Source organism: Trichosurus vulpecula, chromosome 5, assembly GCF_011100635.1.
Source record: "Trichosurus vulpecula isolate mTriVul1 chromosome 5, mTriVul1.pri, whole genome shotgun sequence".
In the NCBI taxonomy this organism is placed as follows: domain Eukaryota; kingdom Metazoa; phylum Chordata; class Mammalia; order Diprotodontia; family Phalangeridae; genus Trichosurus; species Trichosurus vulpecula.
In genome coordinates, this window is record NC_050577.1 from 275,665,133 (window position 1) to 275,678,939 (window position 13,807).

At 44.0% G+C, this 13,807-nt stretch overlaps 1 protein-coding gene across 1 annotated transcript; it reads right to left on the reverse strand.

Moving 5' to 3' along the window:
• Positions 1-544: 544 nt before the first annotated feature.
• On the reverse strand, positions 545-4,010 carry AQP6 (aquaporin 6). Its single transcript, XM_036761330.1, has 4 exons — positions 3,648-4,010; positions 2,008-2,166; positions 1,498-1,578; positions 545-739 (listed from the first exon to the last, which is right to left on the reverse strand). Exons 1-4 carry the CDS (start codon positions 4,008-4,010, stop codon positions 545-547), a joined length of 798 nt encoding a protein of 265 aa, XP_036617225.1.
• Positions 4,011-13,807: the final 9,797 nt, after the last annotated feature.

The following is a 13,807-nucleotide window of genomic DNA, read 5'->3' on the forward strand; positions in this document are numbered from 1 at the left end:
TGACTTCAGGGCTGGTGCTCTATCCACTGTGCCACTTCTACTAAACTTTTTCGAGAGTAGGAACTATATTTTATATATCTTTATATATATCTTTATAACTTCCCCACTGACTAGCATATATCTTGTACACAGCAAAGGCTTAACATGAATTTGTTATATTGAATTAATTCAAAGGTCTGGACTTCCCCCTGGGTTCTAGGTCAAGTGGTAGTGGTAAGTGGTCAAGGCTCCCTTGCTTCTCCCAGCAGCTAAGAGATGAAGGCGATCCAAGGCCCACAATGGAGCTTTATTCTGGCTAGAATTTTCTAGGAGGGTTAGTGACAACTTGTCTCTTCTTTTCCCTCTCTTCCCTCAACCCCCCTTGAAACTCACTTCCACATCAAGGCAGGACACAAGCCCTTTCCCCGACCAAGGTGCCCCAGATTTCCTTGGGCAGGTGCTCACTGCATTTGACATGCTGCCATTGGCCCTAAACACTCTTGACTGACACTTCATACTCCTGTTCCACCCACCACTGCAGGGTACAGACTGGGTCTTAAGACCTCTATACCACGTTGGGTATCTCAGTGCCCCCTGAAATGGGCTCTGGGTCATTCTTTCGAGGCACCGCCTCCTCAGCTCCCATGGTGCCTGTTAAAATGGCTAGCCTCTGAGCCAGAGTCTTGGTGTCTGGGAACAAGATGAAGTTGTAGATCAGAGATGCCAGGATAGCTCCTGTCAATGGTCCTACCCAGAAGATCTGCGGGCACAGAGAAAAATGGATCCATGAGCCTGTGAGCCATCCAGGGAATGGGGGTGGCTCTGAGCTCCCTTCTTCTCTATTGATGACCTGCTCCTAAGTTCCCAGAAATCTTAAAGCAACCCTATAGCTGCAGACAGGAGAGACATCCCTGTTGAGTCCAAGACGCAGAGTAGAAAACTCAAGTGCCCCAGTTCCTAATCTAGTGAACTTTCTCCAAGCTTCAACATATGGATGGAAGAGTCTTCCCTCAAGTTTTAGAATGGAAGGGGCAGAGAGCACAAGAATAAGTGGTTGAATTTGGAGGTGCCATTTTCCCTATTAATTCTTCCATCCCTCACTCCAACTCTACAACCAAGAAGTTGAATTATTCTATGTTTCTGTATCTGGTTATTTGTCTCTGGCTCTTCCTCTTTAAGTTTAGAAACCAGTCTGGCTGGAGAAGCTGGATAAGGAAACAGCTAAGTGTTTGAAGCTATAAATCAGAGACAAAAACAGGCTCATCTTGTCTACTTCCTAGCAGGCCCAGCCCAGGTCAGAGGCCAAAGGCCTGGGGGTTGGCCAACCAGGAAAGCATGCCTCAGTTGGGAAACCTTTGGCTTTCTCCTTCTAGGACCAAGGAAGTGAGACAAATCCTTCATGTGCTTTGTTTCTCCCTTTCCATTTTCAGTTTCCTCTTAAACCCCTGGGCTAGCTGAACTCGCTCCTCTTCCACTTGCCCTCTCTGGGTCATTTGCCTCCCAGCCCCAGGACCTCACCCAATGAACAGAGAACTTGCCAACGATGACAGCTGGGCCAAAGGAGCGAGCTGGGTTCATGGAACAACCAGTGAAGTAGATCTGAAAGAAGACAAGGGTGGTGGGGAGGGCAGTGGAGGGGTGGTAGGGTGAGAAGATAACATTCACAGGAGGCCAGACTGAGGAAAATTTGTCACCACCCCACACCCTCTCCTCCTTCCTTCAAAGGGCAACTGAGTCATGGTATGGATGCTATTGACCTCATCCCATTACTCAAATCATCTATTCCTTGGCAGCAGAGGGGATTGTAGCTATTGAAACTCTAAATGCAGGAGATAAGCATGAGGTGGAAGGGGTTATTCCTAAGGCTTAAATGGGATTTTCCTGGATCTCTCCAGCTCTCTGTCTCTCTGATCTTCACCCCCCACCCCCAACCCCAGCTGAGGAAAGCTAGTATAAGACAAGGTAGAAGGGTCTTTCTCTCTCTCCACTTCCTCATTCCCTGTCCCCTTCAGTGGTGAATCATCTTACCCCAATTAGGTGGCCCAAAGCCACAGAGATCCCAATTATGGCAGCAGGAGAGCCTGGGGTCTGGCGGCTGTCGGTGGAAGCCAGGACACAGAGCACCAGCTGTAGGGTCAGCACCAACTCCACGGCGACAGCCTGGCCTGAGGAAACACTGCCCCGGACCTGAGGGACAGGGGGCCCAGGGTGCTTGCACACACACATATTCCCCCAGCTGTGTGTCAATGCCCATATTTGTATACATTGTACATATGTGGATCAAATGAGATATTACTATCTTCTGTCATTACTTACTATCTCGTGTGTTGCTCTGAGGGTTCAGGGAAGCAAGAGACCCAAGTATGGGGAGGAAATAGGAGTCATATATCACTTCGCACTGTGATGTAGTAGAATAAATAAAGACACAGGAGACAGGAGGCCGAGGGCTTAGTCCTAGCTCTGTTCCTGATTCCATTATGTAACATTAGACAAGTCAGATAATTTCTCTCTCAGCCTCGGTTTCCACAGCTCTAAAATGGAGATAATACCCTTAAAGCAGGTCTAAAGCTGAATGGGACTTAGTCCTTCCAAGGGAAGGTGGAATATAGTCACCCACCAGGATACATCTTCCCATCTTCCCTAGTGTTTACCACTTCCCCTCACCCCTAATCTGTCCACCAGGAACTGTGACATTACAGAGAAGGTAACTGAGAACCAGAGAGAAGGAGTGATTTGCTCAAAGTTACACAGTTGATTCTTTTTGGAACTGGACTCTGCTTGCCTCACAGGCTTGTTTTGAGGATCTAATAAACTGGTGGGTATGAAGTTTCATTCACTCCACTCCCAATATACTCTGAGCCACCACGGGCTATTCTGGGCCCAAAAGGTCCCAGTTTGGGTTTGAAGGAGCAGGTCTAGGAAGGAAAATGGGTTCCAGATAAGTTGGGGACTTGAGTCTGGAGAGGTCCTTAAAGGGAATTAACAAAAGAAAGGAGTTTGGGGCAATAGGTAGATTGGGAAGGTTGGAGAAAAGAAAGGAGGGAGGTTTGTACTGTGAGGGACATTGGGGCAGACAGGTGCTAGCAAGAACTGGGAAAATAGGGAGGAAAGGGGAGAGAAAGATTCAGGAGGGAAAGATCTGAAGAATGGGAAAGCACAAGACTGATTGGTACAATGGGGGAGGGTCTCCAACACTCCCCAATCTTTCTCCCATATCCCTGGTCGTTTTGTCCCCTTTATCTTCCCTTATATTCTCCTCTGTGTTTCTCTTTAATAGAAATTCTCCCAACCTCCAGTCCTCTCCTTTCCTACCCTCTAACCCCATATCTTCAATATATCTCCCACAAGGCCCACTTAGCCTAGGATCTTATACAAACATTCCACTCAACAAATATTTACCTCTCTAGGCCTCAAGTTTCATTATCTGTAAAATGAGGGATTTGTGTTAGATGACTTCTAAGATCTCTTCCATAACTTAAATTCTTTTATCTTATGATTATATGATTGGCAATGATGATCACATCTTTGTCCCCTTCCCTTATCCCCATTAAGCTTCCTGGACTGTTCCTTTCCCACCCACCCCCACCCCTAGGCCTCCTTCTGCTCAGCTCCCTTACTCTTGTATAGCCCTCTTCCTTATCCCCTCATCCCCTTGATGAGGTACCTACCACATTCACTCCGAGGCTTTCTCGAATGTCCCCTGGGGTGACTCCATAAAGCAGAGCAGCTCCTGCAATGGCCCCGGCAAGCTGGGCTACCACATAGGCTATGGCTCTTGGTAGGGAAATATTGGAGCCCACCAGGAAAGCCAGGGTCACAGCTGGGTTGACATGGGCCCCACTCACCTTCCAGGTGACTTGTACGGCCATGGCTGTAGCCAGATTGAAAGTGATAGCCGCTTGGAGCACAGAGGGCATTGCTGAGGGCCAGCGCAAGACTGAGCCCACACCAAAGAATACATAGAGCCCTGTTGCCAGAAACTCAGCAAACAGGGCCCGGCTAATTGCCGCCCAGAGCCGACAGACCAACATCCTCACCCTGAACAGGTGGTCTCTGCCCCTTCCCTTGCCTTTTCCCACCTCTGTCTCACTTTCTCAGGCTCCTCACACTATTCTTTATCTCCCTATCTCTCACTCTCTTCACTGTATCTCTAAGTCTCTCCTGCCTTCATCCAGTGTTTCTCTAGTTCTTCCTCCTCCTGTGTCTCTGTCCTGTTTGGCTTCTGATTTAGTTTCTGTCTTCCTTGTTCTTTGTGTCTCACTGTCTGTCTCCCTTTGGTGGAATGTTCTGGTCAGACTGGCTGGGATCTGGGTGACTGGTCTTTTTAAGTGTGGGAAGTCAAGAGTGGTATTCGTATAACTGCCACTCCCCAGTAGGCTCTCCTGATCTTGAGGCCTGTCAGAATTACGGGTCAGGTCCAGAACACTGACACCAAACTCAGCTCAAGTTTTTCTTAGATTTGACTTCATTGAACTCAGCTGGGTTTGGGGTCCTGCAGGGAAGGAAAGTCCTACCCCCTAGAGAGGGGTAAGATGTGGAGGCCTGGCATGGGTAGAAGAGTATAGTAAATTCTGAGCATGCAATGTCTATGCAAATTATTATGCAAATCAACACTATGTTTTCTGAGCCAACCTTGAAGAAGTGAAGGACTGGAGTAGGAGTGAACAGGAAGATAGCATCTAGGATTATATGTAAAAAACTGTTGGTAGAGACACTTAGCTGTTGTAGAGACATTTGATTCAGGAGGCTGCCCCAGAAAGGCCTTGAAGCCACCTCTCTCCTTCTTCGATTCTTCTTTCCTGCCTCACCCAAGAATGTGCCTGGATAGAAGGAGAAATTTAGAAGAAGTCAATTTACTTACCCAGGGACAGTGCTACGAATACATACAGAGGAGAGAGGAGTTCCTTATCTCTGACTCTTGGCTTCCCTGGGTTGCTTCAAATCACAGCTAAAATAGAGTGCCTGGCACATTGTAGGTGATTATTAAATGTTATGTTGACTGACTGAGGTTTGGAGGGGACATTGAAGGTCATGAGTATTTCAAATTAAGTACATTGCTCTGCCTAACCTCTCTTCCTCTTGGCATCCAGCAATGTCCAAACAGGATTATTGTGGAGTTTTATCCCGCTGGCAATGGGACGGGGCCCTATTCCTGCAAAGGTCAGGTGGGCAGTTGACTGCTCTTTATCCCACCTCAGTTGTCCCCATTCATATTACCTCTAGTATTTAACCAGCCCCAGCACTCTCTGCAAGGTCCAGAGCCTACTTGTCACCCATGGGATGGTAGCTAAGATGCCACTATTTGTTGCCCACGCTTAACTTTCTCCCTGGCCAGACTGGTTAGTTGTACAATTGTTGAGTCTACACAGAGATGTATTTCCTGACTCCTCTCCTGATTGGTTGAGGAATTGAGCTTATGTTTGGAATTGGGAGAAGACAACGAAACAGTATGGCTAGAAAGCTACCCCATGGAAGAGCTCTCTGATTAAGTTTGAAGCAGAAGAGCTCAGAAAAGTGGGAGACAGAGAAGAAATAATAGGAGGGCAAATTGAGGATCTCATTCTTGACCTTCACATGTAGATCTTCCTAGGAAAGTGGAGACCAAATACTGGGGAAAGTGAGAGAGAGAGAGAGAGAGAGAGAGAGAGAGAGAGAGATGGAAAGAGAGAGATATGGAGAGACAGGCAGAGAGAGAGACAGAGAGAAAGGGAGGGAGAGAGAGAACATGTGTGTGGGCACACAGAAGCATAAGTGTGTGGCCATGCATGTTCAAGCGGCACCTGAGTGAGCCTGAGTCACTTAGGCATATATCCGGTCATTTGTGCATATGTATGACTGTTGGTAGCCATGCACAGTGTGTGGTTCATGTGTCCTTGTATCTCTGAATCTGTGTGCATTTATAACTGCATGGAGCCATACTTGTGTGTATATGAACATATTTAATCACATTTGTGTGCATGACAAGTGAATATGCAAGCATGATTTATACCTGTTTAGTATAAGTGCTGATAATTTCTGAGAAAGAGTGTGTGCCCATATGTGCTTGTGTGAGTGCATGCAGCCCTGTTGGTATGGGTCTAAGCTTATATTTGTGAATTGTGTGTGTATTGATTTCATCCCCTCCTGTCTTCTCCAGTAGATTGCCCCCCCCTATCATCATCTCTCTCTATCTAGTCTTCAGTCTTCATATCCACTTAGCACCTACATGCACACTCTGACTTTTCCCCTCTCTTTAAAAACTCTTCACTGGATCCTAACTTCCCCATTAGCTGTTATCCTCTCTGCTTTCCTAGCCAAATTCCTTGAAAAAGCTGTCTATTCTTATAGTCTCTGTTTTCTCTCCTCTCACTCTCTGTAATTTGGCTTCTGACTTCATCATTCAATGGAGACTGATTTCTGCAAAGTTACCAATGATTTCTTAATTGTTAAATCTAATGGCCTTTTCTCAGTCCTTAGCCTTCTTTAAAATACACACACACATATGTATATACATATATATATGTATATACATATAGTTGAACATTTCCAAATTACATTTAAAAATTTAAGGTTCATTTTTTTTCCAAATTTTGAGTTTCAAATTCTCTCCCTCCCTCCTGTCCTTCCCTTTATTGAGAAGGCAAGCAACATGATGATCAATTATACATGTGAAGGCATGCAAAACATATTTTCATATTAGCCATGTCGCAGAAGAAACATACACGCACATGAAAAAGAAAGTTAAAAAAAGTATGCTTCAATCTTCACTCAGAGTTCATCTGTTCTCTGTCTGGGGAGAGCGTTTTTCATCATGGGTCCTTTGGAATTGTCTTGGATCATAGTCTTGATCAAAATCGTCAGCCTTCTTGACCTCTGCAGCATCTGACACCGTTGAACCCCCTCTCCTGCACACTCTTCCCTCTGGGTTTTTGGGACACTGCTCTTTCCAGGTTCTTCTCTTCCTGTTTGATGGATCCTTTTCATCATCTGTATCATGCCTTAGGGTCCTGCTGTTCTGACTGATGACTGTCCACCTAACCCACTATTTCAGGCTGACCCAGACATGCTTTACTTTTAACTCTCTACTTCTAGGCCTTCTTCTCTTCTGCCTCAGCCTTCTTATCCATCTGTTAGCCTCCTCTGCTCTCCAGTTATGGAAACATCTTCCATTCAACTCAGCCATTGTTTCTAGAAGAGATTCCTGAATCGACCCTCCTTATTCACCATCCTTTCGATTTTCAAGACCAAAATGCCCTTCCCTATCTATGTCATCTTCTATTGTTAGAACGGTACTTGGAAGGAGCGCTTAATGCATAGTAAGTGCTTAATAAATGCTTTTAAAAATTCATTCATTGACCCATCAAATATGAGTATATTCTAAGCCTCTGTTCTGAGCCCCTTTCTCTTTTCTCTCTATTTTCTCACAGGGGGATATGAACAGTTCCTGTGGTTTCAGTGATTATCTCTGAGCTATTAAGATGAAAATCAATGGGGATAAATGTAAAATCTTGCTCTTAGGTACAAAAAAAAAAACACTCCACAAATATAAGATGGAGGCAGCATGGATAGGCAGCAGTTGTTCTGAAAAGGATCTGAGGATCTCGGAGGACTGCAAGAGCTCAACGGTAGACAACTGCGTAATGGGGCAGCCAAAAAAGTTTATGTAATCTTGGACTGTGTTAGGAAGGGTATAACTTCCAGGAACATGGAGGGAATAATCTCACTGTGTTCCGTTATTGTCTGACCTCATCTGATATATTATGTTCAGTTCGAGCCACCATGGTTTAAGAAAGATTTAAAGGAGGCAGCTAGGTGCAGCGGATAGAGCACCGACCCTGGAGTCAGGACGACCTGAGTTCAAATCCAGCTTTAGACACTTGACAATAGCTGTGTGACCCTGGGCAAGTCACTTAACCCCCATTGCCTCAAAAAAAAAAAAGGAACGATTTAAGAGTCACACTGTTGGTGAAGGGCCTTGTGTTCATGACTTGAGAATCAGTTGAAAGACCTAGGCATGTCTAGCTTGGACAAAAGAAGATTCCGATGGGACATGACAACTGTGTTAAAGTATTTGAAGAGTTGTGATGTAGAGGAGGGGACAAAATTAGGAGCAACACATAGAATTAGGAACAGAGAAGTGAATTTAAGCTTGATGTCAAGAAAAACTCCCTGGCAACTAAAACTGTCCCTGAATGCAATGCCTTGCCTCTAGAGTTGGTAAATTTCCGCTCCACAAAGGTCTTCTGGCCAAGCTAGATCACCAGCTGCCAGGGATATCTTTTTTTTTTCTTTTTGGGAGGCAATTGGGGTTAAGTGACTTGCCCAGGGTTACACAGCTAGTAAATATCTGAGGCTAGATTTGAACTCAAATCCTCCTGACTCCAGGGCCGGTGCTCTACCTACTGTGCCACCTAGCCGTCCCCCACCCCCACATTGATTTTCCTAAAGTTCAGGTCTATCTCACCCCATCATTTTCTCTCTCACATTCAATAAATTCTAGTGACTCCCTATTACATCTGGGACCAACTATAAAGAAGTCTGGTTGCTACAGCCTGACCCCTTCATACTCATTACTCTCCTCCCCAAACCCTATGGTCCAACCATACATCCCATCGTCTTGCCTTTACATTGGCTATTTCCCATGCCTGGAATGCTTCCCCTAATCACCTAGGAGGCAGCTGGTAGCAAAGTGGATAGAATGCTAAGCCTGGAGTCAGGAAGATCTGAGTTCGAATATGACCTCCAACCCGTACTAGTTGTGTGATCCTGGGGAAGTCACTTAACTGCTGTTTGCCTCAGTTTCCTCAACTGTAGAATGGAGATGATAATAGCGCCTGCCTCCTAGGTTTGTTGGGAGGATGAGATGAGCCCTTAGCACATGATGATTCTTAGTAAATGTTTGTCCCCTTCCTCTTCTGCACTAAGCCTTCCCTCATCCCTTCAGTTGCTTTACCCTCCTTCCTAAAACGACCTTGTATTTCTTTCATATATGTCTGTGCATACTTCAGGATATAATGAGGAGTGAGGGCATCGTCAGTCTGGAGACTACTTTATTTTTCTCGGTTTTTTTTTTTTTGGTCTGTGTTTTCTTTCACAACATGACTGATATGAAAATATGTTTTGCATGACTACGAGTGTATAAACCATATCAAATTGCTTGCCTTCTCATTGTGGGGGCAGGGGAAGGGAGAGAATTTAAAATTCAAAATTTTTAAAAATGAATATTATAAAATGCTTTTACATGTGATTGAGAAAAAATAAAATACTAAATAAATAGCTTTAAAAAATAAATGTTATTGTTATTATTCTTAATTTTTATGGATCAATACTGTGTCTGGGTAATTGTAGGCCAAAGTTCAGTCTGTGATAATGTTTCAGTTTGAACAAGTTTGAAGACTTATAAAATGATGAGGAAAAACCGAGTAGATCGGGAGAATAATTTATATGACAATAAAACATTGTAAAGACAATCAACTTTTAAACCTGTGAAAATACAATGATCCTAAAGGACTGAGTATGACCACCTCCTGACAGGTGATTGAGATATTTCTATTTTTATATTCAGCCAAAGAGAGAATTTGTTTTGCTTGATTATGCCTATTTGTTACAGGAAATTTGTTTCTCTCTTTCTCTCTCTCTTTTTTAAAATAGGGTGGGTGATAGGAGGGAGAAAAAGTAGATTTCTGCTAATTAAAAAATAACACCCTAAAGCAGAGAAGTAAGGGGCAGGTGCTACAGATGCGGAATGTTGCATACGCGTTCAGATAAGGTCACCGTATTGTTGTTATTTAGCTGTTTCAGTCATGTACAACTCTTTGTGACTCCATTGGGGGTTTTATTGCAAAGATACTGGAGGGGTTTGCCATTTCCTTCTCCAGCTCATTTTACAAATGAGGAAACTGAGGCAAACAGGATTAAGTGACTTGTACAGGGTCACACAGCTAGTAAGCATCTGAGGCTGAATTTGAATTCACAAAGATGAGTCTTCCTGGCTCCAGACCCAGTCCATCTATCTATCTGTCTGTCTGTCTATCTATCTACCCATCTAGCTGCCCCTATTGTATTATTAGTTTAATTTAATTGTTCTATTTCTGTTACCAGAAATCTTGCACAGAATAGTAGGGATAATCTGGAACTGTTTGTAATGTAAAAACAACACATGTCAATAACACTTAATTTTTTTTTCCAAAGATGAATGAATAAATGAAAAGGGCATTTATTAAGCACTTGTTGTATACAAAGCACTGTGCTAAGTGCTGAGCATACACAAAGGAAGGTAAGGCAACTCCTGATTGCAAGGAACTCACATTCTAATAGGGAAGACAATATATACGATAGGTTTCAGCTGGAAGTCAGATGGACCAGTCTCATGGTTCTTGGGGTACAGCTGCAAAGCAGATGGTAATGCCTCTTTTTTATGTTATTCCCACAGATAAAATCATATCTGTTTCTGATGTGGAACTATTTGACGGTGTTAAAGACTTTAGTGGCAAAAACTTTGTTTTCTGAATCTTCACTAGCTGTAATCTGTAGCACCTTCAGGAGTAGTGGCCAGGCTGTGTCTCCACAGGGGTTGCTTCCCAGGGTGATGTCTGTGGGCACCAGGCTGGAAGCATTGCTTTTCCAAAGTTCTTGGCTTCAGGGTCCTGGGCTGTCTCCATCTGGTTCTGGGGGGAGATGGTCGTTACGATGGTGGAGGAATTTGATTTGCTGGCGCCTTCTGCCTCCCATCTCTCCTTCAGAGAACTCTGCTGCCTTTTCTGCGTATAGCAGTTGGTTGACAGTTGATGGGCCCTTCTCCACAGGAGTTGCTTGCCTGGATGATGGCTATGGGGGCCGGGCTGGAAGATGGGTGAAAGTCGGGGTGGGGAGAGAGAGGGGAGAAGGTGCCCCACTCCCAGGGCTCCTAGATTTAACTGCTAGTTAGTGTCGGTAGCTGCTGGTAGTAAAGGAGGTTAAAAATGCTCCATGCTTATATATTTGTTGGTTGAACTGATATTTTAAGGCTCGAGTTTATAGTGCAGAAATTTGTCATTTGCTAGTTTAAGAAAGCTTTTGTTGTATGGCTCTAACCACCCGGTGGTATCTTTTGAGGTATTCTGCAGGTGCCAAATTTTTGCAGCCTACATTGATGTACTTCATAGATTCTGTTGTTTCCTAGCATAAACCCCACTGATCACTGAATCTGTGTCCCTTAAGGATAATCTTTACCTGATGCATAAACGTGCATGGGAAAGTGTGTGTATGTGTTTAGACGAATTTGAGTTCGGGAGGACATCTGTGTGTGTTTATGTTATCTAGGAGACTATGTGATCTTCTGAGTGGTATATCATCACCCCCTGCTGGTGGCAAGGCCCCTCTTCACCCACTTTTAGCCTAGGACTGATTCTTCATCTCCTTGCTGCCCCCTCCTCCACACTATACAGGCACATCACTCCCAGAAGCCCTGCAGGATGCCTGCTCCTGCCGGAGGAAACATTTTCAAGTAAATGGCTCCTTTTGGGTCGCTTCATCCCCACTCCTGCCCACCCTCAGCCTCTATATAGTGAGTGAAGCCCAGAGATGAGAGAAGGTTTGACTAGGGGACTAATGATGATGGTGATGATGATGATAGTAGCCCATTTCCATAGTCCTTTAAGATTTGAAGAAGGCTTTACATATGTTACCTCCTTTTGCCATCACGACTCTGTGAGGAAGGTGCTATAATTATCCCCATTTTCCAGATTAAGACAGTAAGACTGAGAGAAAGAGTTAAATTAGGAGGGTAGAGCACTGGACCTGGAGTCAGAAAGACCTGAGCTCAAATTTGACCTCAGCCATCTCCTAGCTAAGTGACCCTGGGCAGATTACTTAACCTCTTTTGGTCCCAGCTTTCTCATCTGTAAAAATCAGGATAATGATAGCACCTCCACTCCAGGGTTGTTGTGAGGTTAAAATGAGACAATATTGTAAAATGCTATAAAAGTACTAGCTACTATATTATATGTTATATTATATATAATATATATTATATTAGTAATGATTTGCTCAAGGTCAAACAAATAAACAAGATTTTAACCCATCTTGCTGATTTCAGGTCCAACTACTACATATCTACCAGGAATCATTGTGGAGTGGGGCAGAAGGAAGAACTCTTTTGAGCCAAGGCTTTACTATTTGCTCCCCTGTGAGAGGGTTCTGTTAGATAACCATTTAGACTTCTCCCAGTCAGGGATGGGCTGGAGCCAGCTGCTTTCCTGAGCAGATTGTTAAATTTGCAGCATGAGCATTTTGGCAAACATTACAAAGCAGGGCTTGATTTATTGTTCTGTTGATTATCTGGACTTAAGAAAGCATCGCAGAAAATGTTAATATAACTGACACTGAGAAATGTGTCATGCAACACTTTTTTTTTTTCCTGGAGGGCCGATTATTAAACATTCACCAGCACACCCCTGCTTCCAGTTCTAAATCCTATGAGTCTTGGCCCCCAAACAGCCCTTGACAGAGAGTGCTGGCAACTAAAACATATCATTCAATGGACAAGATCGACATCTGCTGGCCAGAATACTCATAAATACACACAGGCATTAAATGTAAGGGACTCCTTTGTATTTTGAACTAGAAAGGAACTTAGAGAATGAGTCCAATCTCCTCATTGACAAGAGAAAGAAACTGAGTCACAGAGAGCTGAAGTGATTTACTCATGGTGGCATAATGGTAAGTAACAGATTGGTCGTGAAGTCAACCCACTTTCCCCGGCCCCAAATTCTATGCTCTGACTCATTGTTCTTGGTATTCTATCTGTTCAGTATTCTATACTTCTGTCTCATTTGATCTTCAAAATATCCCCATGAAGTAGGCAGGGAAGGTGTTTCCTCATTTCCACATGAGGAAAATGAAATTCAGAAAAAGGGACTAGAAGAGAGACAAATTCCTTTCCTGCCTTCCTGACACCAGTGTAGTCAAAAGTCCATCCTACCCTCTTCCCTCTTTTGACCTTGGTTGCTAATATTTCCACACTCCCTTCCTCGATCCCTAGTCAAAAACTAGAGCGAAGGACAGTGACATCATGATGCACCAAGGATCTGTGTCAAGAGCCTGGTTGGGAAAATCAAGGCTCAGACAAATGACCTTTCATTCATTCCCTTGCCTCTAAGTAGGACTGGCCTTCCAATAACTAGCCCAATAGCCAGCCCGTTTCACTTTGAAAGCTCCCAGTAGAACTACTTTCCAGGTTTCCCTTACTCATAAGTTGGATTTTCTCCCCCTCTTCACCTCATCTCCTGCCATCACTGACTTTTCTTTATTTAGTATGGTACAGTGGAAAGAATTCTAAATCAGGAATCACAGCACCTTAGTTTTGAACGCAACCTTGTAAGAATCATTTGACTTGTAGGAGCCTCAGTTCCTCATCTATATGTAACCCAGGTGTAGGCTGTGGGTGTACTTGGTGCAAATATGATGGGAAATTTTGGAACTGTAGGCTTACAAGCAGCCCACGCCAGCTTGTGTCCTACCTTATGTAACTTTACAGAAAGACTCCTCATTAATCATCAAGGGAGTAGAATGTTTTCCCCCACCAGATGGCACTATACTCAAGCCACCAACTCAGTGGTCTTGTCAAGGTCTCTCTGACACAGGAGCAGAAGATATCTTCTTAATGCCCACGTTCAAGCCTTCCAACCCTCCCACACCCCACCCACCCCCAACCAAGCTGCATGTTTTCAAATGACTGAGCAAGAAAGAAACCCTATCTGAATTCTAGGCTAAGGATTGATATTGTTTAAGATTTTCAAATTAGAAAAATCTATATTAGATCTAGACCACCACCCCCTTCCCATATCCCAATTTTTTTTAGCTCAGTCTT

Excerpts from the sequence above, each read along its gene's own strand:
- AQP6 (XM_036761330.1), bottom strand. The coding sequence starts at position 4,010 with ATGTTGGTCTGTCGGCTCTGGGCGGCAATTAGCCGGGCCCTGTTTGCT. Across the intron at positions 2,167-3,647 it reads AAAGCCTCGGAGTGAATGTG|GTCCGGGGCAGTGTTTCCTC; the intron begins GTAGGTACCTCA and ends CCTGTCCCTCAG. Across the intron at positions 740-1,497 it reads GCAAGTTCTCTGTTCATTGG|ATCTTCTGGGTAGGACCATT; the intron begins GTGAGGTCCTGG and ends CTGTGCCCGCAG.